This window comes from Gadus macrocephalus, chromosome 9 (assembly GCF_031168955.1).
Source record: "Gadus macrocephalus chromosome 9, ASM3116895v1".
Taxonomy (NCBI): Eukaryota; Metazoa; Chordata; class Actinopteri; order Gadiformes; family Gadidae; genus Gadus; species Gadus macrocephalus.
The window spans coordinates 21,145,944-21,170,996 of record NC_082390.1 but is presented as its reverse complement, the minus strand read 5'-3'; the positions used below and the strand labels follow the sequence as shown (position 1 = coordinate 21,170,996).

General features: G+C 43.2%; 1 protein-coding gene across 11 annotated transcripts in view; it reads right to left on the bottom strand.

Moving 5' to 3' along the window:
* Positions 1-25,053, bottom strand: part of LOC132464801 (pleckstrin homology domain-containing family A member 7-like) — a 140,070-nt gene that overhangs the window by 78,154 nt on the left and 36,863 nt on the right. For 10 of the 11 annotated variants that reach the window (XR_009527350.1, XM_060061398.1, XM_060061409.1 and 7 more), the window contains one exon: positions 3,483-3,566. Coding sequence is in view for 9 of the 11 variants with exons in the window: in XM_060061398.1 (XP_059917381.1) it covers positions 3,483-3,566 (84 nt within the window). In the remaining 2 variants the exon portion in view is untranslated. Of the gene's footprint in view, positions 1-3,482; positions 3,567-15,696; positions 15,811-25,053 lie in introns of those variants that run through there. The other variant, XM_060061402.1, reaches the window with a different exon arrangement.

Sequence of the window (25,053 nt, the reverse complement as noted above, 5' to 3'; positions counted from 1 at the left end):
GATCAGTTATGTAACTTCCTTAAGCCTTAAAATAACTAGCTTTAAGTGACGCTTGTAGGATCATGCAATGTAAACAAACACTTAACCGGAAATAGAAAACCGTTTAGTCAGTTGAACCCGCTATGAATCATGGGAAATATAACGGTTGAAGAATAAGGTGAATAGGTCGGAATGAAGCGGCCACCGATTCTTGACAGGCTGGGTACTTTATTCCGAGGGCGTAAGTTTGGTCTCAGCTTTGGTAGGGACACTTCACAGACGTAACCCAAAATCACTAGACTGCATCATGCTGAACAATAAATACTTTATTAAAGTTAGGAACTTCTGAAGTGAATAACGTGGAGGCAGGTCAGAAGTGCGTGTATGCTCCAGAGGTTCACGTGAATATTTAATCGGTGCTCGTGCCCATCGCGCGAGGTATACGAACTGAGGGGCTTCTCGCCGCAAAGACATGGGTTGTTGTTTTTTTACCCCATGACCCTTTACGGGTTCCGTAGAGAATTGACTTTCATTGTAACGAATTTTAAAAGGAAAATATCTTAAAAACGATCAAATATTGAAAACATCTGAAAAGAAGTGCGCGATTCAAAGGTAATCTGAACATTTTAAGAGTGGAATGGAGTCTCTAGCTAAAAAATTTAGGAAGGAGATAGGTCCCAAAGTTTGTAGAGATTAATATGGAAGTAAATCAGATTTAAAAAAATAAAAAGCCATTGAATTTTCTTTTGCCTTTGAATTTAAATCTTTCAATTTTACTCTGCAATTTCAATGTATAAAATTCAGTGTTAACATCCGGGGACCCAAGGAAGAGCAATCGATGCTATATGCTAGATCGCGGTCAAGCAAGGAGAGCAGTAATAAGAGCGTCACTCGCTGGGTCTTCCTTTCTTGATGCAAACGTTAATTCTGAACAGCATTTTACACAGTAGCCTATAATAGGAAATGCTCAAAGGTAAATCAATGTCATTAAACACTGAATGTAAACTAAACGCCCTATCCATTGTACCAGTCTGTAAAATGCTAATCAAATCAATTGTGTTTATTAAGCACATTTAATATGAAGGTGAGGGGGGGGGGATCTTATTTGCATTTATGTTTTTGTTATAATGCACACCGTTTAATTTTTTTTACTGCAGTATGAAATAAACAATGAACTAATGCCTGTATGTGAAGTGTGTGTGCTATTGCAGTGACTTGGCTGGATTTGCATGCAGCGTAAGGTGTAATTGTAGTGGGTTAAGGAGCCCAATTTATCAGGGCACCAATTCGGGGCGATCCGAGGTCCCTCTGCCTACGTTTGGTGTGATGCTGCGGTGATCTGAAGCCTGCTACCCACTGTGAAACGAGAGCGCAGAGCCGACATTATGCAAACTGAGTGGCAACTGAAGCGGCAGCAGCCTGTAGTTTCAGTGGAAGCACGGCGTGCCTCGGGAAGAAGCGCCCGACAGCAACCTGCTTATAATTTGTCATCGTCATATCTGTATCATACCACTCGGTGCACAATACTGTTGGCTCTGCGCGCTTGTTGCACTCTCATTATGCCACCACAGAGGCATATCATCCGTTTGGCTCCAGCCACTCACCAAACGAATACACCCAATCTGAGTGATCGATGACGATGCAAATGTTATGTTTTAAGCTTGTGCATGTTTCCGCACGTTAAAGACTTCATGCCTGTCTGCGTCATGCATTCAGCAGAAAACGTGCAACAGCGCCCCCTGGGGTCACACTTTTCGGGGGGTCTCAGAATTCTGTGTAACACCCGCTTACTCTCCTTGCTTGACTGCGATCTAGCATCTAGGATTGATTGCTCTTCCTTGGGTCCCCCAATGTTAACGCTGAATTTCATACATTGAATTTTGCAGCTGACTTTGGCATGTTGAATTTGGGGTCTTTGAAAACATTTAAGTTTAATATTTTAACGTTGAATATTTGATTGTGAATGTTTTAACATTGAAAAATAAAGCTGAAAAAGATTTGTTGAAAATGTAAAGAGTTAAATTCAGAGGCAAAAAATCAAGACACGTTATTTCAATGCATAAATAATCAGTGCTTAGAATTCAATGGCTTTTTTTTTCAAAATCCAACGGCACAGATTTACCTCCACAGAATTATACAGTAGAAGAAGGGGGAGACAATAGTTGAGAGCTGCATGCAGCACTCACCTAATAAGATAACTATCAGGGTACCCTGGTGGCAGAATGGCTCAATCCCCTCCTACATGATATCATCAGTCCAGAATTTAAAAGATTGTGTCGGGGTATAGTTGAATAATAGGTTTTTTTAGGGAGAATTGTGACGCACAGGCACTCAAAGCGCCTCAAACAAAACCCTCTGTCGAGGTCTTTTAAAGAGCGTGTGTGTGTCATCGTCATTTTAAAATGCAACAACACCTCCACCAGCATACCTCCAGACAGGAATAACACACAACTACACCATCAACTACACCATCAACTACACCATCAACTACACCATCAACTACACCATCAACTATACCATCAACTCATTATGGAAGCTTTAGGGAAAACAGTAAGAGAAGCGCTGCTGCTACCAATGGAAACAAAGACAGGGAAAAGAAAGGCAAATAGCTGAAGAAAAGTTAGAGGTAGAGAGAGAGAGAGAGAGAGAGAGAGAGAGAGAGAGAGAGAGAGAGAGAGAGAGAGAGAGAGAGAGAGAGAGAGAGAGAGAGAGAGAGGTAGAGAAGGAGAGAAAGGGGTAGAGAGAGAGAGAGAGAGAGAGAGAGAGAGAGAGAGAGGTAGAGAGAGAGGTAGAGAAGGAGAGAAAGGGGTAGAGAGAGAGGGGTAGTGAGAGAGGGGTAGAGAGAGAGGGGTAGAGAGAGAGAGAGAGAGAGAGAGAGAGAGAGGTAGAGAGAGAGGTAGAGAGGGAGAGAAAGGGGTAGAGAGAGAGAGAGAGAGAGAGAGAGAGAGAGAGGGGTAGAGAGAGAGGTAGAGAGAGAGGTAGAGAATGAGAGAAAGGGTAAGAGAGAAAGGGGTAGAGAGAGGGGGAGAGAGAGAGAGAGAGAGAGAGAGAGAGAGAGAGAGAGAGAGGTAGAGAGGGAGAGAAAGGGGTAGAGAGAGAGAGAGAGAGAGAGAGAGGTAGGGAGAGAGAGGTAGAGGTAGAGAGAGGTAGAGAGAGATAGAGGAAGAGAGAGAGAGAGAGAGACGGAGAGAGAATGTTTGTTCACTTCACAAATGTGTGTTTAGCACAAATAAAGTAGGGGACACTCTGTTAGCACTTTGATATCCATCACCTCCCTATGTTCTGATCCCCACATGAGACTTGACAGAACCACTTGTTGACCCAAGACTCAACAACACAAGGGGGCTCACCATGTTTCATGTGAGTCTGAGATTGGATGCTTATGTACGAAAAAAGGATCCTTTGACTATCATTTAGATTTTACACTTTAATTAACAAAGATTCCTGATGAGCCTTCAACATGAGCAAGGGAATCAAGAGAAGAGGAAACCAGAGCCACTCACTGTTGCTGGAGGATGAAGTCCAGGTTATCTGTTGCCACTCTTCCCGTCACTGGATGTCGGAACGTGGTTATCCGCTGATTATGGCTGGAGAAAGAAGCAGAGAGGAGATCCCAGATCAGTTCAAGCGCTACATTCAGTAAGCCAGGAGCTTTCCTCCTCTTCTGACAGCCGACACGAGCCACAGCGCAGGAGAGGAGCAGATAACACAGCCTCTGTCCTGTCACGCCCAGGCCTTTCCCAGGTGTGTGTTGAATGTGTCTGCTGTACCATGCGCTCATTCCCCCCCCACCATCACCCTACACACACCCCCTGGCCAACGCCCCTCAAACTGTCCCCTCAGCACGAAGGGCTGGGCCTGCTGTCAGGCTGGGAACGCTCATGTCAATCTCTGACGGCCGTTGGTTCACAGTGTGTTCTCTGGTTCAGAGTGTGTTCTCTGGTTCAGAGTGTGTTCTCCGGTTCAGAGTGTGTTCTCCGGTTCAGAGTGTGTTCTCCGGTTCAGAGTGTGTTCTCCGGTTCAGAGTGTGTTCTCTGGTTCAGAGACTGTTCTCTAGTTCAGAGTGTGTTCTCTGGTTCAGAGTGTGTTCTCTGGTTCAGAGACTGTTCTCTAGTTCAGAGTGTGTTCTCTAGTTCAGAGAGTGCTCTCTAGTTCAGAGTGTGTTCTCTAGTTCAGAGTGTGTTCTCTGGTTCAGAGTGTGTTCTGTGGTTCAGAGTGTGTTCTCTAGTTAAGAGTGTGTTCTCTAGTTCAGAGTATGTTCTCTAGTTCAGAGTGTGTTCTCTGGTTCAGAGTTTGTTATTTGGTTCAGAGTGTGTTCTCTAGTTCAGAGTGTGTTCTCTAGTTCAGAGGGTGTTCTCCATGCCTGGTTCAGAGTGTGTTTGCCATGCTCTCTCCACGCAGAACATTCCTCTACCCAGCGGGGGGGGGGGGGCTAAGCTAAAGTTAGTGAAGCCCCAAATACATTGGTCATATTTGGAAGGCCTAGTATGACCTTTATATGTCATTAATACATAGAAACTTAGTATGTATATACTTCATAGGAATAGCCTCAATTTCACATTAAGCAAATGGTTATGTTTTAGCTATAGTTTGCTATAGCAAAATCAAGTCTTTATTCTACATTTTTGTTCTCAAGGCGCAAATGCTTGCTCTGCTTGTAAATCATAAAAATATCACAAACCAAGTAGAGTCACACCTAACACCAGAGGTTATCAGGTCTAGTAATGATAGAAAAAAGGAAGGATCAGAAAGTACCACCAGGGGCAGCAGTGATCATAATGAATAAGCACCAAGGGTTTTTCCAGAAAAGTCTTTCTTTCTTGTGTGATAGTGGGTGACTAACTAAATGATATTCCAACGAACCATTTTGAGGTGAATAATAAATTTGTCTGTTAATTTTACTGTAGCAAACAATAATACACACACATCTGGAATTGACAGATTAATTCACCCCAATGCATTCAACTCTGTATAGCAACTGTGCCCCTAGTGCTCAAGCATGGTACTGTAATATCTTTCTGCCACATTCAATTCAACAGAAATGGACTTGCGAGCAAGTCCACAGAGAAATGGACTTGCTCTCTATGTAATTTAAGTGGATGACAGTTTGTCTGAAGTGGCTTGCCTGGTAGTTACCAGGCAAGCCTGAATGGAATATGACACTGACTTTGAATACTACTCAGTTGGGTAGTATTTAAAGTCAGTGTCAGTTTCCATGAACGAAGAGATATTGTGATCAACGCTTTCTGGTTTTTGGTAATGTTTAAATAGAGCTAATGATGGAGGAGCCAAACTGCGTATGTGTATGTTTATATGTCTACCTTAACATACATCGTATATGTTTGTTTTGGTGTGTATACGTTTATATGTGTACCTAAACATACAATGTATGTTTAAAAAAAAAAAATTGATGACTTCACAGCATTATTGTCTAGCATCTCCACAGACTTTGACTCAATGGGCCTCAATGTTTCTGATCTCTCTGTGACTGATCCTTCCTTGTCTGACCACTTTTGTGTTTTCTTTAATATATCTTTTATTCCCGACATACAGACAAAATCAAATACTGTCAAAAAACGGTATATCAATGAAGAATCTAGTGTACTTTTTAAAAAGGCCATCTCCTTGCTACCACCTCTCAACCCATGTTCTGCTGATGATCTTGTAGAAAACTTTAATTTGACATTTTTGAAAGTCATGGATGTCATTGCACCTTATAAGGTTAAAACGATTTCTGGAAAGCAAAAGGCACCCTGGAGAAAAGCTGCTTCTGTAACAGCACAGAAAAAAGAATGCAGGAAGGTTGAACGCATCTGGCGTAAAACAAAACTTCATATTCACCATGATATCTACAAAGAGAGCCTCCGTGCCTACAATTTAGACTTAAAAAGTGCTAGAGAAATATTTTTCTCCAATATCATTAAAACCAATACTAATAATGCAAAAACCCTATTTGCAACTGTTGACAGACTGACCAACCCCCCAACACAAATTCCACCTGATCTCCATTCCACGCAGAAATGCAATGAGTTTGCAGCTTTATATACTGATAAAATTGAAGGCATCAGATGCGCCATCAATATCTCCACTTCAAACAAAAATGTTGGACTACCACCCTGTTCAGGCAAAAGTAACATGGCAGGGATGGCATGCTTTAATGTTATAGACTCTAAAACTCTTGTGGAAACTGTTACACAACTAAAGCCATCCACCTGTTGCCTTGATTCTTTACCTACCAACCTCTTTAAGATTTTTTTTGACTGCCTAGCAATAGCCATATTGCAGATAGTTAACAACTCTCTCCAGTCAGGCAACTTCCCAAAAGCCTTGAAAACTGCAGTTATTAAACCCCTTTTAAAAAAGCGGAGCCTAGATACCTCTATTATTAACAACTACAGACCAATATCAAATCTACCCTTCATAAGTAAAATCATTGAGAAAGTTGTCCTCCAGCAACTTAATCACTTCCTGGCATCAACTGGTTGTTATGACACCTTCAAATCAGGATTTCGACCCCTGCACAGCACTGAGACCGCCCTCATTAAAGTTGTAAACGACATCCGTCTTAACACAGACACTGGCAAAACCTCAATACTAATGCTACTAGACCTCAGTGCTGCATTCAACACTGTAGACCAGGGGTACTCAAGTAGAAATGATGAGGGGCCACACATTTTTTTTTCAATGACTCAAGGGGCCATTTATTGGGACCGTGTACGTCCGATAACGTATCATAACATAACGTATGTATAACATTTACAACATTTTATAACATAACATTTCCTTTTTATTAAAAACAAAAATATTTCCTAAAATAAAAATATAATTTTAATTTGGGTATATATTAAAAAAAATAACTAAATAAAACCAAACATAACCCTGTTCAAGATAAAAAAACAAAAAAAGCAAAAAGCCTTCAGACAGCCCATTTTTGTGCTTTGTTTAACAAACTATTTCACATTTCTCATACGTGTGACTGACTGCTGCTGAGATGGACTGTCTGCCTCGAGTTTGGGAGGGCTGGAGCGGTCTGTGGGCTGGAGTGCTATCTGTTTATCGTTGCAACCCCCAGCCTCGTATTGAGATCGCGGCGCGTGGTTGCAAAATAAGAGCGCCCAGCACGATTTGTTTTTTTTTTTTTGTTTTTTTTAAGAATTAAAAAAACTTTTCAAAACAGCTCGAGGGCCATTAATAGACACCCCGCGGGCCACAAAAGGCCTGCGGGCCGCTACTTGAGTATGACTGCTGTAGACCATACAATACTTTTGGACAGGTTACAAAACTGGGTGGGGCTTTCAGGCACAGTCTTAAATTGGTTCAGATCCTACCTACAAAATAGGAACTACTTTGTTTCCATTGGCGACTTTGTATCAGAATCAACCAACATGATGTGTGGAGTCCCACAAGGTTTGATCTTAGGACCCTCTTTAATCAACATCTACATGCTCCCACTAGGGCAAATCATGCAAAATAACAAATATTGACCATCATTGCTATGCTGATGACACGCAAATCTATGTATCGCTATTACCAAATGACTATCGGCCCATAGATCTGCTGTGCCAGTGCATTGAGCAAGTGAAAGACTGGATTTGCCGAAATTTCCTTCAGCTAAATGAGGATAAAACAGAGATAATTGTATTTGGTGCTAAAACTGAAAGGCTTAAAGTAACCCAACACCTTCACTATCTGTCCTTGAAAACCTCAATCAAAGCCAGAAATCTAGGGATTATCATGGATTCTGATTTACATTTCGACAGTCACATCCAATCAGTTACAAAATCTGCATATTATCACCTTAAAAATGTAGCAAGACTTAGAGGGCTCATGTCCACCGAAGACTTACAAAAACTTGTACATGCCTTTATCACTAGTAAGCTTGATTACTGCAATGGTCTCCTTACAGGTTTCCTAAAACAAACTCTAAGGAAGCTTCAGCTTGTTCAGAATGCTGCTGCTAGAGTTTTAACAAAGACCAAAAAATTTGAACATATTACACCAATTCTTAAATCGTTACATTGGCTTCCTGTAGGTCAGAGAATTGATTTTAAAATCATGTTGCTAACCTATAAATCCCTACATGGTTTAGGCCCAAAATATTTAACTGATATGCTTCCACTACATAAGCCTTCTAGAACACAAAGATCTTCTGAGACCAATCTGTTAATTATCCCCAGAGTAAACACGAAACATGGGAAAGCAGGATTTAGTTACAATGCAACAAATAGCTGGAATAAACTCCCGGAGGATTTAAGACTTGCCCCAACTCTGAGCACCTTGAAAACAAGATTGAAGAGTTTTATGTTTGCTTTAGCTTTCTGCTAAATCTTAAATACTTTGCCTTTATTTTACTAAAATGCCTTTTTAACTTTGCCCTTATTTTCTATTTTTACCAGAAAGATACATGATCTGATACCAGAGAGAAAGGATAAGGGTTTGAGACCCAAGTTCTGTCTGGGTTAGAGTCCTAGAATCTGGGTTGGAGTCCCAGAGAAAGGACCAAGTTCCTTTGGTCGGGTTGGAGTCCCAGAGAAAGGACCAAGTTCCTTTAGGTCGGGTTGGAGTCCCAGAGAAAGGACCAAGTTCCTTTAGGTCGGGTTGGAGTCCCAGAGAAAGGACCAAGTTCCTTTAGGTCGGGTTGGAGTCCCGACGTGGGTTCCTTTGGTTCGTGGTTAGAGTTCCAAGTTCTGTCTGGGTTAGAGTCCTAGAATCTGGATTGGAGTCCCAGAGAAAGGACCAAGTTCCTTTAGGTCGGGTTGGAGTCTGGGTTCCAGAGAGACTGTTGATCTGATCTTAAATACATTGCACTTTAAATTTTACTTGCTAAAAAGCCTTTTTATCTTTCAATTTAATTTTCTATTTTTACCAGAAAGATATATGATCTGATACCAGAGAGAAAGGATAAGGGTTACTAGAATCCGGGTTGGAGTCCCAGAGAAAGTACCAAGTTCCTTTAGGTCGGGTTGGAGTCCCGACGCGGATACCAGAGAGACTGTTCATCTCATCTTAAATACATTGCACTTTCTATTTTACTAATTTCTTTGCAAATGTTTTCTTTTACTTATCTATTATTTTATTTTATTGTATGACAATGTTTATATGTGAAGCACTTTGAGTCTGCCTTGTGTATAAAAAGTGCTACATAAATAAAGTTGCCTTGCCTTGCCTTGCCTAGGAAGGCGTCCTTGAGTGTGAGAACGGAGCAATATCAAACAAAAAAACGCATTTCCTGTAGAAAATGTGGTGAGTGCTGTAGTGCAAAGTGAGGTTGAAAATGTGTTTTAGTAAGGCTACATAGTTTAAGATGTAAAGAAAATTTGGATGGCTTAAATGAAGTGTAGAAATTTGAACAGAGTACAGAAGTCTAGATGGAGTAAACAATGTATATAGGGACCATTTAAAAAAAATTAAATGGTTGTAAACTATAAAGTGAAGAGTTAAAGAAATAGCTAAAGTGATAAAGTTTGAATACATTTGCGATAAAGTACAGAATAGATGGGCTGTTCTGATAAAGTAAAAAATGGTGGAATCAAGGCAGTGTTACAGCCAAGTGTGTGTGTGTGTGTGTGTGTGTGTGTGTGTGTGTGTGTGTGTGTGTGTGTGTGTGTGTGTGTGTGTGTTTGTGTGTCTAATTTAGGAAAAAAGCCGAAGAAAAACAATAGTTGAGCCATCTGCCCATTCTCTGACACTTCAAATGACTCCAGACTTCGCAACTTGTTCAATTGTTAACCGTTAAACTTTGTTTAAATAATTAACTCACCTTATTAAGGGAGTGCTCAACTCAGAGATTCAGCCTATAATAGACGTAGTGGCGGTTACATGAACAGAAGCGAGTAGCGAGTAAGATGCTATTGGGCTGGATGATACGGGTACCATGACAAAGAGTTGATGGTGCAAATGTTCCTTTAAAAGTTACAGTAGTCAGCAGTAACAATAAATTAGAAGTATATTTGTTAATACTCATGTTAAGAAAGATTTGATGTATGTTCTATGTTGTACACATGAGTGCACACCTACTTAGCATGAGGAGACCCTCGTGGGAATCAACCCAAACCCTGCCCGTCTCACACCAAACCTTTAGAGATAAAACTGCTTTCTGCTGGATGACCAGAGCCATCATTTATGAATGCAGCATTGAATGAAGTTCAGTTGTTGGAAACTTGACTCATCTGTATGTTTTTATGTAGATATCTGTCTCTAAATCAGAATATAGTGGGAGTGAATGGGATGAGGGTGAATGTGTGTGTGTGTGTGTGTGTGTGTGTGTGTGTGTGTGTGTGTGTGTGTGTGTGTGTGTGTGTGTGTGTCTCTCTGATGCAGCTGGCCAGGGAGCAGAACCTTAGACCTTGAGCTAACATTCCATCTACCAGTTTAGAATGGTATCAGTTTAGACTGGTACTGCTGGTTTACCAAGGGCTGTCAGGGAATATATATGAACGGTACACCAGATAATACTCCACATAAGACCCTGGCAGCTGCATGATATGCCCCTATGGCAACCAGGCGGTAATCAGGGGGTAACCAGGGGGTCAACTAGTGCTTAGCAGTTGTGTCCTCTTGGGGTTGGGGTTTTCTTGGAACAACAAACCCTAAAATTGAAATTGATTGATTGCGACCTAATTGACCAAATAACTTTTACGTTACAGAAACACACACATGCACACGCACGCACGTGCACGCTCCGTGTACAGGGACACAGCCACAGAAAATTAATGTTTGGTACAAGAGCTAAAATAAAACAACTAATGCTGCTATCCATTTGGATTTACGAAGTGGTAAAGTCGCAAACCTCCCAGCTTTCTTGCGGCATTTCACTGAGGCACACCCCCTTTTGGTCGGAGTATCTCGTCGCTTTCAAAGTAGAGCGAGCAGAGCTGTACAACTTGCAAAGAAGATGGCTGCGCCCATAGTTAATGGGGGATGAGATGTATTTTCTTTCTATTTGTACCACGTTGGTGGTTTTAATGTCGTTTTTAAAACCTCTTAAACACTTGATTTCATTGCTGCTTTAATCCGGTCACCAATATATGCATTGCACGGTCTTGCTTTGCTTGCAATTCAATGTAAAGTTTTGTTTTGAAGCTGGTTTGCTAAAGAGGCTATGTTGCTAATGATGACTAGCCTGCTACTACTCCCCCTCGTGGCTCGACAGAAACACAAATGGCAAACTGGAAGGCTGGAGCAAGGGAAATACGTCACGTTCTCGCTGAAGCTGGTCGTTCGTACCAGCGTACCATCCAAATGGATAGCAGCATAAGCGTACAAGACCTTAAAGAACATAAAAAAGAGAAATATGTACAGTGAACGACAGCTCCCCATCATGAATCAAATCTCTGTATAACTGGCGCAGAGGTTTGAGTGACAAATCTGCTCGCCCTCCCTCGCCCCAAATTATACAATTTGACAGTGGCCCGTCTCCCAACCCTCAATACTAACATTATTGGGTAATTAAAACGTCAACCTCACATCAATTGGTATTGATTGCAGATTTTTCCAAAACCACCCCCAATTTTGCCCAATGCAAATTTTTCTGCGTAACAAGATTAAAAGTAGCCCAATGGCCCAATCTGGCAACACTGAGCATGGCGTGAAAAAGATAGTTTAAGCATTGTTCTTAGTATTTAGCTTCTACCTGGAGTAAACCGCATATGTAGCAAGACAAACGCCCTAAATATAACAATCATATTTCCAATCGATTAATCATTTTAGCGCCAGTGTAACAAGAAATAACTTATTGAAGTTGTTTAGGCTCTGTGAAGAAATGGTTTGCTTTTCTAATAGCCGACATGGGCTAGAGCGTCATCTAGAATGTTCTCACGCCCAAGCTTCAACGTAAGTCAATGAGACCAACTGAAAATATACGACGGGGGAAGAAATTGATCTTAAACTGCGATTCTGAAAAAAGTAACGATATTTAAATTCTGTTAAAATACACCAAGTAACAAAATCTGAGGTAGTTGAAGTGTTAAAATATATCTTAAAAAATGGAATTGAAGCGTGCGATTCCAAGCTAATCTGAACATTTTAAAATCGGAAAGGAGTCTCATAGGTGAAAAATTGTGGAAGGAAATGGGTCCCAACATTTATAGAGAATAAGAAACAAAGAAACAAAGAAACAAAGAAACAAAGAAACTTAAGAAGAACAATAGTTGAGTACTGCATGCAGCACTCGCCTAATAATGAAAAAATGCAGGATGCTTTATAGTTCTCGAAAGATAATGGTGGTGAAGGCGGATTGAACGTCATAGCAGATTGCCACTGTGTGTCGTAGTTACAGCAGGGCAATAACTCAATAGGATGCTTTATTGCCTTGAATGGGATGGTGAAAGATTTGATACGTGCCATGAAGCAACACCCAAACCACAACACCCTCCAGACCCCACATCTCAGTGGGGGCATGGCAGGGTGGGGGCATGTCAGGGTGGGGCGTGGGCGTGGGGAGGTGGAGGCATGGCAGGGTGGGGCTGTATTATTATTAGGTGAGTGCTGCATGTAGCGCTCAACTATTATTCTTCTTAAGTTTTATTCTTTCTTTCTTTATTATTCTCTACAAACTATGGGACCTATCTCCTTCCTAAATTTTTCCCCTAGAGACTCCATTCCAATTTTTAAATGTTCAGAATAGCTTGTTTCTTTTCAGATTTTTTAATATTTAGTACTTTTTAAGATATTCTACTTTTAAAATACTATCGTTTTCACATGGGAGTCAATGGGAATCCTCTGGTACTTCAACTGTTTAAAACGTAACTAAATACATTTTCAACCATTTATCTTCGTTCAAAGCATTTGACAAATCTTAACACTTCAATCTATCTTCAATAATATCAAAACAGAATTTAGATATCATTTAAACTTTCTTCAGAACCACAGTTTTAGTTTCATTCCGGCTTAGTTTTCAGCTGTTTTCATTCAAGACGTCTGCCCATTCTGACACTCCTACTTCTTAAAGATGAACTGAACTGAAATAATCAACACCGATAACGTGTTAGTTATGACCATTATAAAAAAAAATGACACAAAAAAAATGATAAAAAAAAATAATATATAGCTTTTTTTAGCAACAAAAGAAAATGCGTCTTTTAGTATTACAGCGTCGATGACATCACTGGCATGGTAGGACTAGGTCGTTGCTGCAGACACACGCAAACGTCTTCTACACTCCACGGCGGAAAATAGTGATTTCAATATGGCTGGTTACGCGTTTGAGCCTGTGAGGGACATGCCTGTAGTGTCCGATCTGTGAGGGATCAATTTCAGGCTCCAGCTCCACCTTCGGATCGTGTGGGTGTGACTGGTGTGCGTGTGGGTGCTGCCGGAGCATGGACACTGCCATTGAATCGGTCTGCTGCCGAGAGGTCCCGGTCAACCTTGACCATCTAATGGTGGGATTAGGTTGCATAACCATGCATAGGGCATTTCGGATGCTGTGCGGCGAGAGAGAGGTTTTGGAAGTGGCCATGCTCTCTCTAAGGGTCAGAGCGGAGACACTGGAGCGCCCCATAAATAGCAACCAAGTAAAAAGGCGAAAACGATCATTCCCCCTCTGTTTTCCTTTGATGCGTTTCAGGAAAATCTCCGTAAAGACGGACTCATTGCGGAAACGCAACGAGCTGTACAAACGCTGTAGTACCTACATATTCAAGGCGCTGGTTCTCCACAAAAATAACTGGAGCGCATCAAGCCTGTGCCCAACCAGCCTGCGCGCTGTATAAAAACATTCAAGTCGAGGAGGAGATAGTAGTTGTTTAACCTTTTAGATTGAGTAGAAATACTTTTTAATGTACAGTTAGTAATTAAATTGACCAAGGGGCTGTATTTAAAGCTACAAAAATAATACAAAAAAAAACCTGTAACTTTCAACGCAACTCTAACGTCGCTTCAGGAGTCCACACGAATCCTAACACGAAACCGCATAGGTCCGGTTTTATTTGAAACCACCCTGGGACCATCGACCTATTACAGAACATGCTTTATTATCTGCCTAATTACATGGTTATTAAAGACATGGCTCCGGGTGGACGGGACCTGAAAGACATGTTAGATGCACTCTGGGAGATTCACCCGCGGATGAGCATAGATGCGAGGCGGATTCACGAGTATCACATTTACTTTAGGTGGATGTTGGAGGTTTACTTTCTGGCGGATGTTGACGGATATTACACAGATACATCTTACCATGAAACTACTTCTTCGAGTTTAACTCCCTCTGCATCAGCAATCAGCTAGTCGGCAAACAACAGGGTTAGTAGAAAGGGACATTGGTGGAACTTCTGTTTACAGACCCGCCGTGGTTTAATTAGCAGCTTGGAAACATAGATCTGTGATATTGTAGGAGTAATAGTTTATACACTTTATGGTCGGAGTGCTAGGTTGTGGAGATTGACATGACAGGGGCTGATTGACATCGGAGGGTTAGTCAGTTTTAAGGCTGCCAGACATGTATTAAGGGCTGGTTTCCTATTCAAAGGTAGCCTGTGGAAATGTATGATTACCCCAGCTGCCTTGGCCCTATATAATTCATTAATGCAGCCAGGGGCAATGCAATAAGATGATCCTCCTGTAGACCTGGTTGTTTGCTTTTCCGTAGCCATTTCAGCGACTCATTACCTGCTAAGGCTGCTAGAGCCACAGAGTAGGAGTAGGTTACCATGCCAGTGACGTAGCTGATTGTTGAAATCCAACATGGCGGCGCCCTGTAACACTTTCACCCCTTTCACCGTACAATTTAATCTCTTTTAGCAAGTTCAGCCCTTTTTAGTTATTGTACCAATGAGAAGGCAGACAATACATCTGTTATATCGACTAAACTTCAAATTTCAGTTCAGTTCATCTTTAAGACATCGTAACTCAATCATTTTTCAACCATTTACCTTCGTTCAAACGTAGTTTCATAGCGGCTTCGTTTCAGTTTTTCTCACTGATTTACGTTGACGCTGGAGCGTGAGAATATTCAGCGGTGTTGCCAGATTGGGCGGTTTTTCCCGCTCTATAGGGGCTACTTTTAATCACGGACCGGCTCGCTATTCTCTTAAAGACACACACACACACACACACACACACACACACACACACACACACACACACACACACACACACACACACACACACACACACACACACACACACACACACACACACACACACACACCAGCAGTGAGGGCAATACATTTTAACTTTCAGATTCATCAGTTCAATTCATTTTACATTTCTGCATTTTTAGCTATGCTTTGCGCTTTTCATTCAGCCGTCACTTTATTTGTTTCTAACCATTTACATTTTCTTAAATGGTTTGCATGCTTACATTGTTTACTCCATTTAGACTTTTGTCCAAATCCCTTCACTTGATTTAAGCCATTTACGTTTCTTTATGCCTTAATCTATTTGGCTACCTCACTTTGTACTACAGCACTCACCGCATTTTCTGAAGGAAATGCATTTTCTAGTTATACGTGTTCCTCTGTGACAGCCCATGGCTAGGTCCCAAACAGGACAGTGGAGCACACAGCGCCGTGCACACACACACACACACACACACACACACACACACACACACACACACACACACACACACACACACACACACACACACACACACACACACACACACATACACATACACACACACACACACACACACACACACACACACACACACTCATTACCCACAGGTGCAGGCATAGCAAAGCAAACATAAATCAGGCGTGACCTGAAACTCACATACGCAGTCCACTTGCTCCCATCATAAGAACTGGGGGGTTTCATGACCTCTGTCCACCAGCCTGGTGTTTCTCCTCTTGTTAGCCCTTGAACCCAGAATGCAAAAAGGGAAAACTTTCCCTCTCTAGAGCTATATTGAGCGTCAGGGCCTCTCGCCTCCAGCGCCACATCCGATTGGCCAAATTATTATCTTAAGAGGTCTCCAAGGGGCTTCAGATCAAAGCATCTTATCTGGAGCGGCGGCCTCTATATTGAGGTCTACTTGTGTGGCGAGGTATAGTATAAAACATTTCTGCATTCAAATATCTAAACATGACTACAGTATCCAAATTGTTAACAACAAGGTTCAAACCCAGAGAAGTTGTTTCATTCACTGTCCGTTACATTTGGTGACAATGGCCTAATTTGCCTGTTACCACAGAAACCCGTTTTCATCAGAGACCCTATTTATTGCTATGCTAATTCAACATCAATCTAGCTTACTATAATGTGCTACTTTGACAAGAGGCTCATGCCAGCCACTTGGCTAATAATGTGTAACTTCCCAAACAGGGTTAACGGGTCATTTTTGTTTTTATTCTTCTATCCGTGCGAGAAAACAACACCATTCGTGTTCGATACAGTTTCCTATACATTGAACAATTGTAAAAGATTTGATGAATCTTCTATTTTTCATGCAGAGCTCACTAGTGTGCTGACAACAGGCCATCTGTGACTAGCCCCCTTTGAATGAAAAACATGCCAGACAGCAGGTACATCAAAGCCCCATGTCCTGAAAGACCTACAAGGTGAACTGCCACTGATCCAAACCGACTGTAGAGTAGTCAGTGAAGACCAGAATGTACTCCTCTCCATGGCTGATCTTGGTAGGATTAGATTAGATTAGATTAGATTAGATTAGATTAGATTAGATTAGAAAAGCTTTATTTATCCCAAAATGGGCAATTTCGTTTCCAGTCTCACATATTAAATTACTTAATAAATACAATAAATAGCAATAGGAGGTAGACTAAAACATATATCAAAGACAGTCCAACCCACATATGGGTACATCAAAGTTCACCACCACAAACTCCTAGGGGTGGGAGGCCAACAAAGGCTGCATGCAACTTCCTGGCTTCTATTGGTCAACCCCCGTTTTAGACAGTCTCCACCCCCTGTGATTGTTAGTCTCAACCCCATGTTGGAAAGTCACAACCCCCCCCGTGTTGGACAGTCTCAACCCTCTATGTGGAACAGTCGCAACCCGCATGTGGGACAGTTTCAACCACTGTGTTAGTCAGTCTCAACCCCCATGTTAGTCAGTTTCAACCCCCATGTTAGACAATCTCAACCCCCCGTGTTGGACAGCCTCAACCCCCCATGTTGGACAGCCTTAACCCCCCGTGTTGGACTGTCTCAACCCCCAATGGTGACAGCCTCAACCCCCCGTGTTGGACAGTCTCAACCCCCAATGGTGACAGCCTCAACCCCCCGTGTTGGACAGTCTCAACCCCCAATGGTGACAGCCTCAACCCCCCGTGTTGGACAGTCACAACCCCCCATGGTGACAGCCTCAACCCCCCGTGTTGGACAGTCTCAACCCCCCGTGGTTAACAGTCTCAACCCCCCATGGTGACAGTCTCAGCCCCCCATGGTTGACAGTCTCTCAACCGCCCACGTTGGACAGTCTCAGCCCCCAGCCTTTTGAAGTTGTTGACATTCAAGCACTGAGTATAGCGCCACCTTTGGGCTATTCTGGGCCATCCTTTGAGTCCCTAACTCATTTGTATGGTTCTACAAGCCATCCTGCTAATAGTACCCCATTATTACGACCCCTGATAAATGTAATAAACAAAAATGGAACCCAACTGTACTTTTACTTTGTGAACCGAGGATGTATTTGTGATAATGCCACATTGTTGAGGGGTCTGGTATTTGCTCCTCTGCAGTGACGCCAGCTGAGAACCCGGGGCCACAACGCTTGCATGGGGCCCGTTGGTCTTCATCTCACATGACACATGGCAACATACAGGGTATGGAAACACACGCATGTGAGGCCGACAGCTTCAAACCCGGCAGCCGAGTGTTTTACTCCTCAAAGGTCACGTCTATTTAAAGGACTTCTGCAGATGAAATATGTTTGAAGTGGGTGTGTATGGGAACGGGATCTGAGAGGGATCCATATGTAAAAGAGATGAAAGACATTGACAAGTGTGTGTGTGTGTGTGTGTTTGTGTGTCTGTGTGTCTGTGTGTCTGTGTGTCTGTGTGTCTGTGTGTCTGTGTGTCTGTGTGTCTGTGTGTGTGTCTGTGTGTCTGTCTGTCTGTCTGTCTGTCTGTCTGTCTGTCTGTCTGTCTGTCTGTCTGTCTGTCTGTCTGTTTCTGTCTAAGAGAGACAGAATTACTTTGTGGTGAAAGTGAAGTTAATTAATTTCAACTCAGTACTGAATTACACACATACAGACCACCGTCCAAACACAGAGACAAACACACACACACACCCTTTTCAAAACACACACCCCACCACGGTTGGACTACTGAACATGCTCATGTGTCACCATATGCACAACAGCTCTAGAGCTGAACCAGACCAACTACAGTACACACACACACATGCAGGTCTGCACGCACACAAGACAAACACTCCCACGCCCTCCCTCCGGCGTCTCGCCCTCCCAAGTGTGCGTCTGCATTTTGTGCATGAATTACAAACGGACAGACTGAAAGCCCACGAACCAGAACCCAGGAAGGCAGCAGCTACCAGGACGACAGGCTCCTGTTCTTTAGCTCTGTAGCAGAGCACCTCTATTGACTCCACACCATTGAGTATTTACATCACACTCCCATCTTCTACATTATACTCAACCTAGGAATCAAGATTAACAGAAAAAGGGCCATCAGACTCCCTCACTACTGTCTGGAAGTAAAGCAAGGCTACGCAGCCCCAAGATTAGAGATCACCACTAGATGCACGACACTGACCCTGATGCCATTAGTGATGATACCTTGTTATCATCGTTAACAACGTTAACAGGGTTTACCTTGTTAACAATGTCAACGACGTTAACAAGGTTAACCATGTTAACGTGGTTAACAAGGTTAATCTTTAACGCACACACACACAACCAACAGGACAAAAAACAACCGATCCATCTTTTCACACCGGGAACACCGGGAGGCGGAGCCAAAATCCCCTGAGGATCTGTGATAGGCCGTTTCCACGGGAACTCCGGATCATCTCCGCTGGATCAGGTCCGAAGATGATCCAGGGTTGACTTTTCCCCCAGCTAGCTGGAGATGAGCCCATCAGACGGGTTCACACATCCTGGAGATACTTCAGGTGAGGGGTGGCGTCGAGGGTATCACTGTCCTCCATGTCTGTAAGACTAGTCTGTCAGTCTGTCCATCTGTCTGTAAGACTAGTCTTCCGGTGGACTGTGTCCGCCTGCGTACCAGACCAGTTCGAAGGGAGATCCTCCCGGCTCTGACCAATCAGGGCATTGTGTGTATGCGCTTGTGCATGCGCTTGTGCGCATGTGCGTCTGCAATGTGAAGATGTGTTTCTGAGACATCAGTGGCTGAGAGTAGTGCTACAGTATCCTCGGACCAAGTGTCTCTGGGGTGGAGGACGACTCTACAGATGATTCTAACCAAGCAGGTTGAAGTGGGATGGTTCCACCGCGGTCCAGAATCACTCCGTCCCAACACCGGGCCGCTCTGCCAGTGGCTGACTCCCATTACAGCTGGAGCACTAGACAGCCTGGCTGATTGCCTATTAAAATATCTTATTTTAGATAATGAAGTACTTTAATTAGCAGGAACCGTGGAGGGCTGTGAAACGGAGGTATTGCAATATGGAGGAGCCCAGGAAACAATGAGCGGGGAGAAGCATGGTTAAGATCGGACTGTAATCACTCACCACCGTCTCCCCTCAGAGAGGAGAGCAGCCGCTGACCAGAACGCCCCCAGAGAGAGGGACCCTGATCTGAATATTTCTGTACCAGTTTACGCTATCTGTCATTGAAATAGAACATATTGGAACAGTGTAAAACTTATTTCACTAAGAAATAAGAATCTCAATTCTAAAGAGCCCACAGGCTCCAACTGTTGTAGTTTATGGATCGTCATATCTAATTAAATGTATCGGTATGTAGTGAAATCATCAAGTTTTCATGAAAATAGGGGCTAGGGTTAGCTACTCTCTTGCATTAAGATAAGATAAATTCACGAATCTTCAAGGAAACATCCCATGAGAATGCACCATTAATAGGCATTAGAGGGCGGACTATCTCTTTCACTATAGGAGACGTTTCTACAGAATCCCTTAAGGTTAGAAAATAACTCTTTTTATGGTCATTAGGCCTTTATATGATGGTTTGCGAATGATATCAACAAAACCCCCAAACTGCAGTCCTTTATATATTGAATCCCATTCAAGCCTAATTCCATCTCAGCGGACTAAACCTCCTGCTCCACCACCAACATCTGGGCCCGTGTTGGTGTTCATAAAGTACGACAGTCTCTTCACGCTTCCTCAAGCAGGATGAGGTTATTAACAAACAGTGTCTCCATCAGGACCCCCATCAGGACCCCCATCAGGACCCCTCCATCAGGACCCCCCCATCAGGACCCCCCCCATCAGGACCCCCCCCATCAGGACCCCCCCATCAGGACCCCCCCATCAGCACCAGCCGGGTGCCCTCTTCCTCTCCTCGTGTCTGGTCGGTATCACTGAACCACTAAACAACGTCGACTCTGTCCCAGGATTATTTATAGAGATAATTGTGACACCTATGTAGCGCACTAAGAGCTTTCTAGAAGGCGTAGTGCGGCAACAAGTGACACGGGTTCATGATAAATGGGTGCCAGCACCAGCTACAAATAGACACGTGCTGTGTGAGTGTGTGCATGTGTGCGTGCGAGCGTGCATGCGTGTGTGTGTGTGTGTGTGTGTGTGTGTACCGCTGCTGGTCGCCCACCTCTCAGAGATAAGACCACCACCAGATGATCTGCTATGTGGACTTTTGATGGGATTTATAGATTTTCCTGGACATAAATAAGCATATTGGAAGATTATTCATGCATGGATAAAAGTATTAGAGAACAAATTGGGGATGTTATTTCAACCACCAAATTGTTTGATTATGTTTTTGACTTTGTCTTTACTGTCTAATACACACATATGTATGTAGGGATGTTGTATTTGACTGATACTATAGTTGAGACTTTCTAATGCACGCATATGTATGTATGTATGTTGTATTTGACTGATACTTTAGTTGGTACTCAATAATGCACACATATGTATTAGGGCCCGACCGATATTGATTTTTGAGTGCCGATGCCGATGCCGATTATTTTCAGAGAAAAATTACGATTACGATTTAATCGGCCGATTAAAAAAAAAAAATAAAAAAAAAAATATATATATATAAAACGTAGTTTTTGATAGCTTAAATATACTTTAAACACTTTTGACGAATATGTGAATTTAATGCAGAACCTTCAAGTGTTTTAGAATACATTTACAGTCAAAAATGAGTGTAATGTAAAATGTAAAATAAATAACTAACTCCCAATGTGCTGCGCTCGTGAGCAGTGACTAACACGTGCGTGCTGAAAAAAAAAAAATGCTGAGAAAAAAAAAAAATCGGTTGTAATCGGCGTCTTTTTGGCCGATGCCGATTATTTTCAAAAAGGCTATAATCGGCCGATTAAATCGGCAGGCCGATAAATCGGTCGGGCCCTAATATGTATGTAGGGATGTTGTTTTGGTTGCAGCTGTTCGTGTCCATCATACAAATGAGTTGGCTTTTCTCTTAACCCATTGATGAAAATGCATTGCTCATCACACATATTAAGCAGAGATAGCCTCTTACTGTACGTCCACACCAGGAGCGACCAAAGTGTCAAAGACGCTTTGGTCGCTCACAAAGTTTCGCTGCGAATATTTCTGTTCGCTTTGGTCGCTCAAGTCGCTCATGACGTACAATTCAATTATGCAGACGCATTTAAAGGAGCCATCTGCTTTTAGTACAGACAGCCATATCAAAGAGTTAACTCCCATACACTTTGGCCATATTGCCGAGACGGTTTTGCTTGTTGGATAAAGTGCTTAGACAACAGTGATTCCCCCCAATATAAAAAAACTCCTAAAATGTAGGCTAATTACAACCGAGAACAAAAAACCCTGCGTGCTGTAGTAGGCTAGTTAAAATATGTTTCACTGATTTCCATCTGCACTCATTCGTCGCACTCAAAACAAATAGACATTGGCGCACATGGCTAATTTGCATACGTGCACAGGACTGGTTGGCTCCGCAAAGCAAATAATGGAACATATCTATCTATCTATCAACGCGTGTCTATTTTTAATGTGATGTATTGTGTGTATGTCCAGTCAGACTTGTTCTGTGGTAGGCTACTGTCCTGTGTGGGCCGAACCACCTAAATGGATTCCCGACGATTTGTGTCGTTTGGTATTAATAAAGACTTGACTAGGCTATCTATCTATCTAGACTATTTAATTAAGAATTATTCACCTCAGGCTCCGTGAATAGTGGGGAATAGAGGTAAAGCCAAGAGATATATTGTCATTTATCCCTCGTCTTGTCGATTAGTTTGTGTATGTGACGATTTCAAAAACTTTTTGGGTTTTGTTTAAAGCATGCTACACGCGATTGGTTGGTTAGATTGGTGGCATGGAAAGCAAATGAAAATGATTCCCGCTTAAATACGAACGTTCTAGATGCATAAATACTCCCGCTTATCATCACTTGGTATCCAAACCACTATGGCGTTTCGATCTCTGAACTGAAAAAGGGTTGGGTCGTACAACACCGGGTGCCCAGTTACAGCCGCGATTAATACTTCAGCCGACATTTTGTTCAGTGAGTGAATAAAGGTAGGTAGGAACCAAAGTGCCTGCCGGTGTTCCCTGGGATCCACGCAAGTGAAGAGCGTCTACATTCCGATTGGCTGTCAGTGTTTGGCCGCTGAAGCGGCCAAACACTTTAACTTTATGTCATTTGCATAAAGTTAAAACGTTTTCAACTTTTTTTTGACGCTCTGGTCGCTCAACTTTGGCCGCTGGTAGCGTTGGTCGCTTTGGTCGCTTTGGTCGCTCTTGCCCATAGAAAGTGAATGACTTCCGGCGATTTGGTCGCTCAATTCGCTTCTGGTGTGGACGTACAGTTACAATGACTAATATCCATGTCAGATTGAATGTGGGGTACAGCATTAATAAAGTGGTATCTTATCTTAAAGCATGGGTGGGGGGGTAGAGGGACTAGACGACGGATGTATCAAATGACCTGACCCAAACTAGCTCTCTACGCCGCTTTTTCCACTGCATGGTACCAGCTCGACTCGACTCAGCTCGCATTTTTGGCGTTTCCACCGCGAAAACATGGTATCTGGTACCTGAAGTGGCTGCTTTTTTTAGTACCGCCTCGCTCTAGGTTCCAAGCGAGCTGAGCCGATGCTAAAAGGTGACGTCGGCAGACGGCCGGCCACTGATTGGCCAGAGAGTGTGACGAAGTCACGAGAGCGACATGGCAACCATGCTGGTAACAGCCATAGCAGCGCCGCAGCCAACATATTCCACTTCTTCAACTTCTTCAACATGCCAGCTAATAATACGAACATGAATACCATCGCATCGATTTCCTCCATTGTTGTTATGTGGGTTCTGTCCATGTGTGGGTTGCGTAGGTGTTGTTTGCGTCGCGTACAAAAATACGTCACGGCCCTTTCGCGCAGCCGACCCCGCCCACGTCCAGGAGGTACTATTTGCGGTGGAAAACGACCCGTGCTGCTACCGTGTCGAGTCGTGTCGAGTCGAGTCGAGTCGAGCTACATGTGCGGTGGAAAAGCGGCATAGTGCCGCTTTTCCACCGCACATGTAGGTCTCACTCCGCCCAGCAACAACAGGATCTTCTACTTGATACTAATTCTGCTTCCTTGATCCTTTCTCTTCCCACTACCATCTGATCGTTTGTCCCAATCGCCAGCCCCCTACCCTGAGCCCACGGGGGCGGGGGGCAGAGGGAGGCTGCAGACACAGACACCATCCCCGGATCAGCTAATGAAGAAGATACTTTTGCTACTGACAATGTTGCTCTTTTTTATTCTCCTTTGATAGCTTTGGGATACTTTGTTGTCAAGGCAACCGTGGCACTGGTTTGCAATATGCCACAACGGGTCCGCTAGGATGCGTGTTGTTTCATAGAGTCCCCCTGCACCGGAGGAGTGGATATCGTCACTGGCACCGCACACTAAGGACCATCCGTCAAAAGATGACAACAGGAAGGAGAAAGGAAATAAGAAACCAAGAAAGAACAAAAGAGAACAAACAAACAAGGCTTCTTTCCAGTCACTCAATTGCTGAATGAACGGGCGTGAAACTTTAATATAAACTTTAATAAACACATTCCCACAAACACCAGCTCTTACTCATGCAGATAATAACAGATTCGGTCTGTGTGGATGACGCCAGTGGCATTGTTGTTGCTGGTTGGCTCCAGTTTCCTCCTACAACGTCTTAACCTCACATGTATATCTGAGGTTAAGACGTGCCTGTGCACTTGACCTAGGAGCCTGCAGTAGACCTGAGCCTGAGCCTGCAGTAGACCCTGAGCCTGCAGTAGACCTGAGCCTGCAGTAGACATGAGCCTGCAGTAGTCCCTGAGCCTGCAGTAGTCCCTGAGCCTGCAGTAGACCTGGAGCCTGAGCCTGCAGTAGTTCCTGAGCCTGCTGGAGCCTGCAGTAGACCTGAGCCTGCAGTAGACCTGAGCCTGCAGTAGACCTGAGCCTGCTGTAGACCTGAGCCTGCTGGAGCCTGCAGTAGTCTCTGAGCCTGCTCTGAGCCTGCAGTAGTCCCTGAGCCTGCTGGAGCCTGCTGTAGTCTCTGAGCCTGCAGTAGACCTGAGCCTGCAGTAGACCTGGAGCTGGTCCCCACACCCTGTCTGTAAAATGCATCACATTCTGTTGAATACTTCTTGTACTTGCAATGACGAATAAAGAATCTTCCTCTTCTTCTTAAATGCCACACAGCAATTCAAACTAACATTCTGTCCCCAACCCCACCGGCCCTTGTGACATTCATCACAGCCATCACAACCCCTGAATCACGCTTCAATTCAGGAAGCACGTTCCTCGGAGCAAACATGACCAAAAGTGGTATTAGCAGGTGACTGTGAATGAGCCCATTAAACCAGTCACACAGTCACCATCACCAGTGAGTAATGCTGAGGTGATGAAAGGTGTACAGTCATTATCAACAATGAGGGTACATCTTGAATTTAAATGACAAATTGATTACCCTTTGAGTGACTGATGTGTTTTCTTGGTGGAAGAACAAATGTTGCGTTCAAAT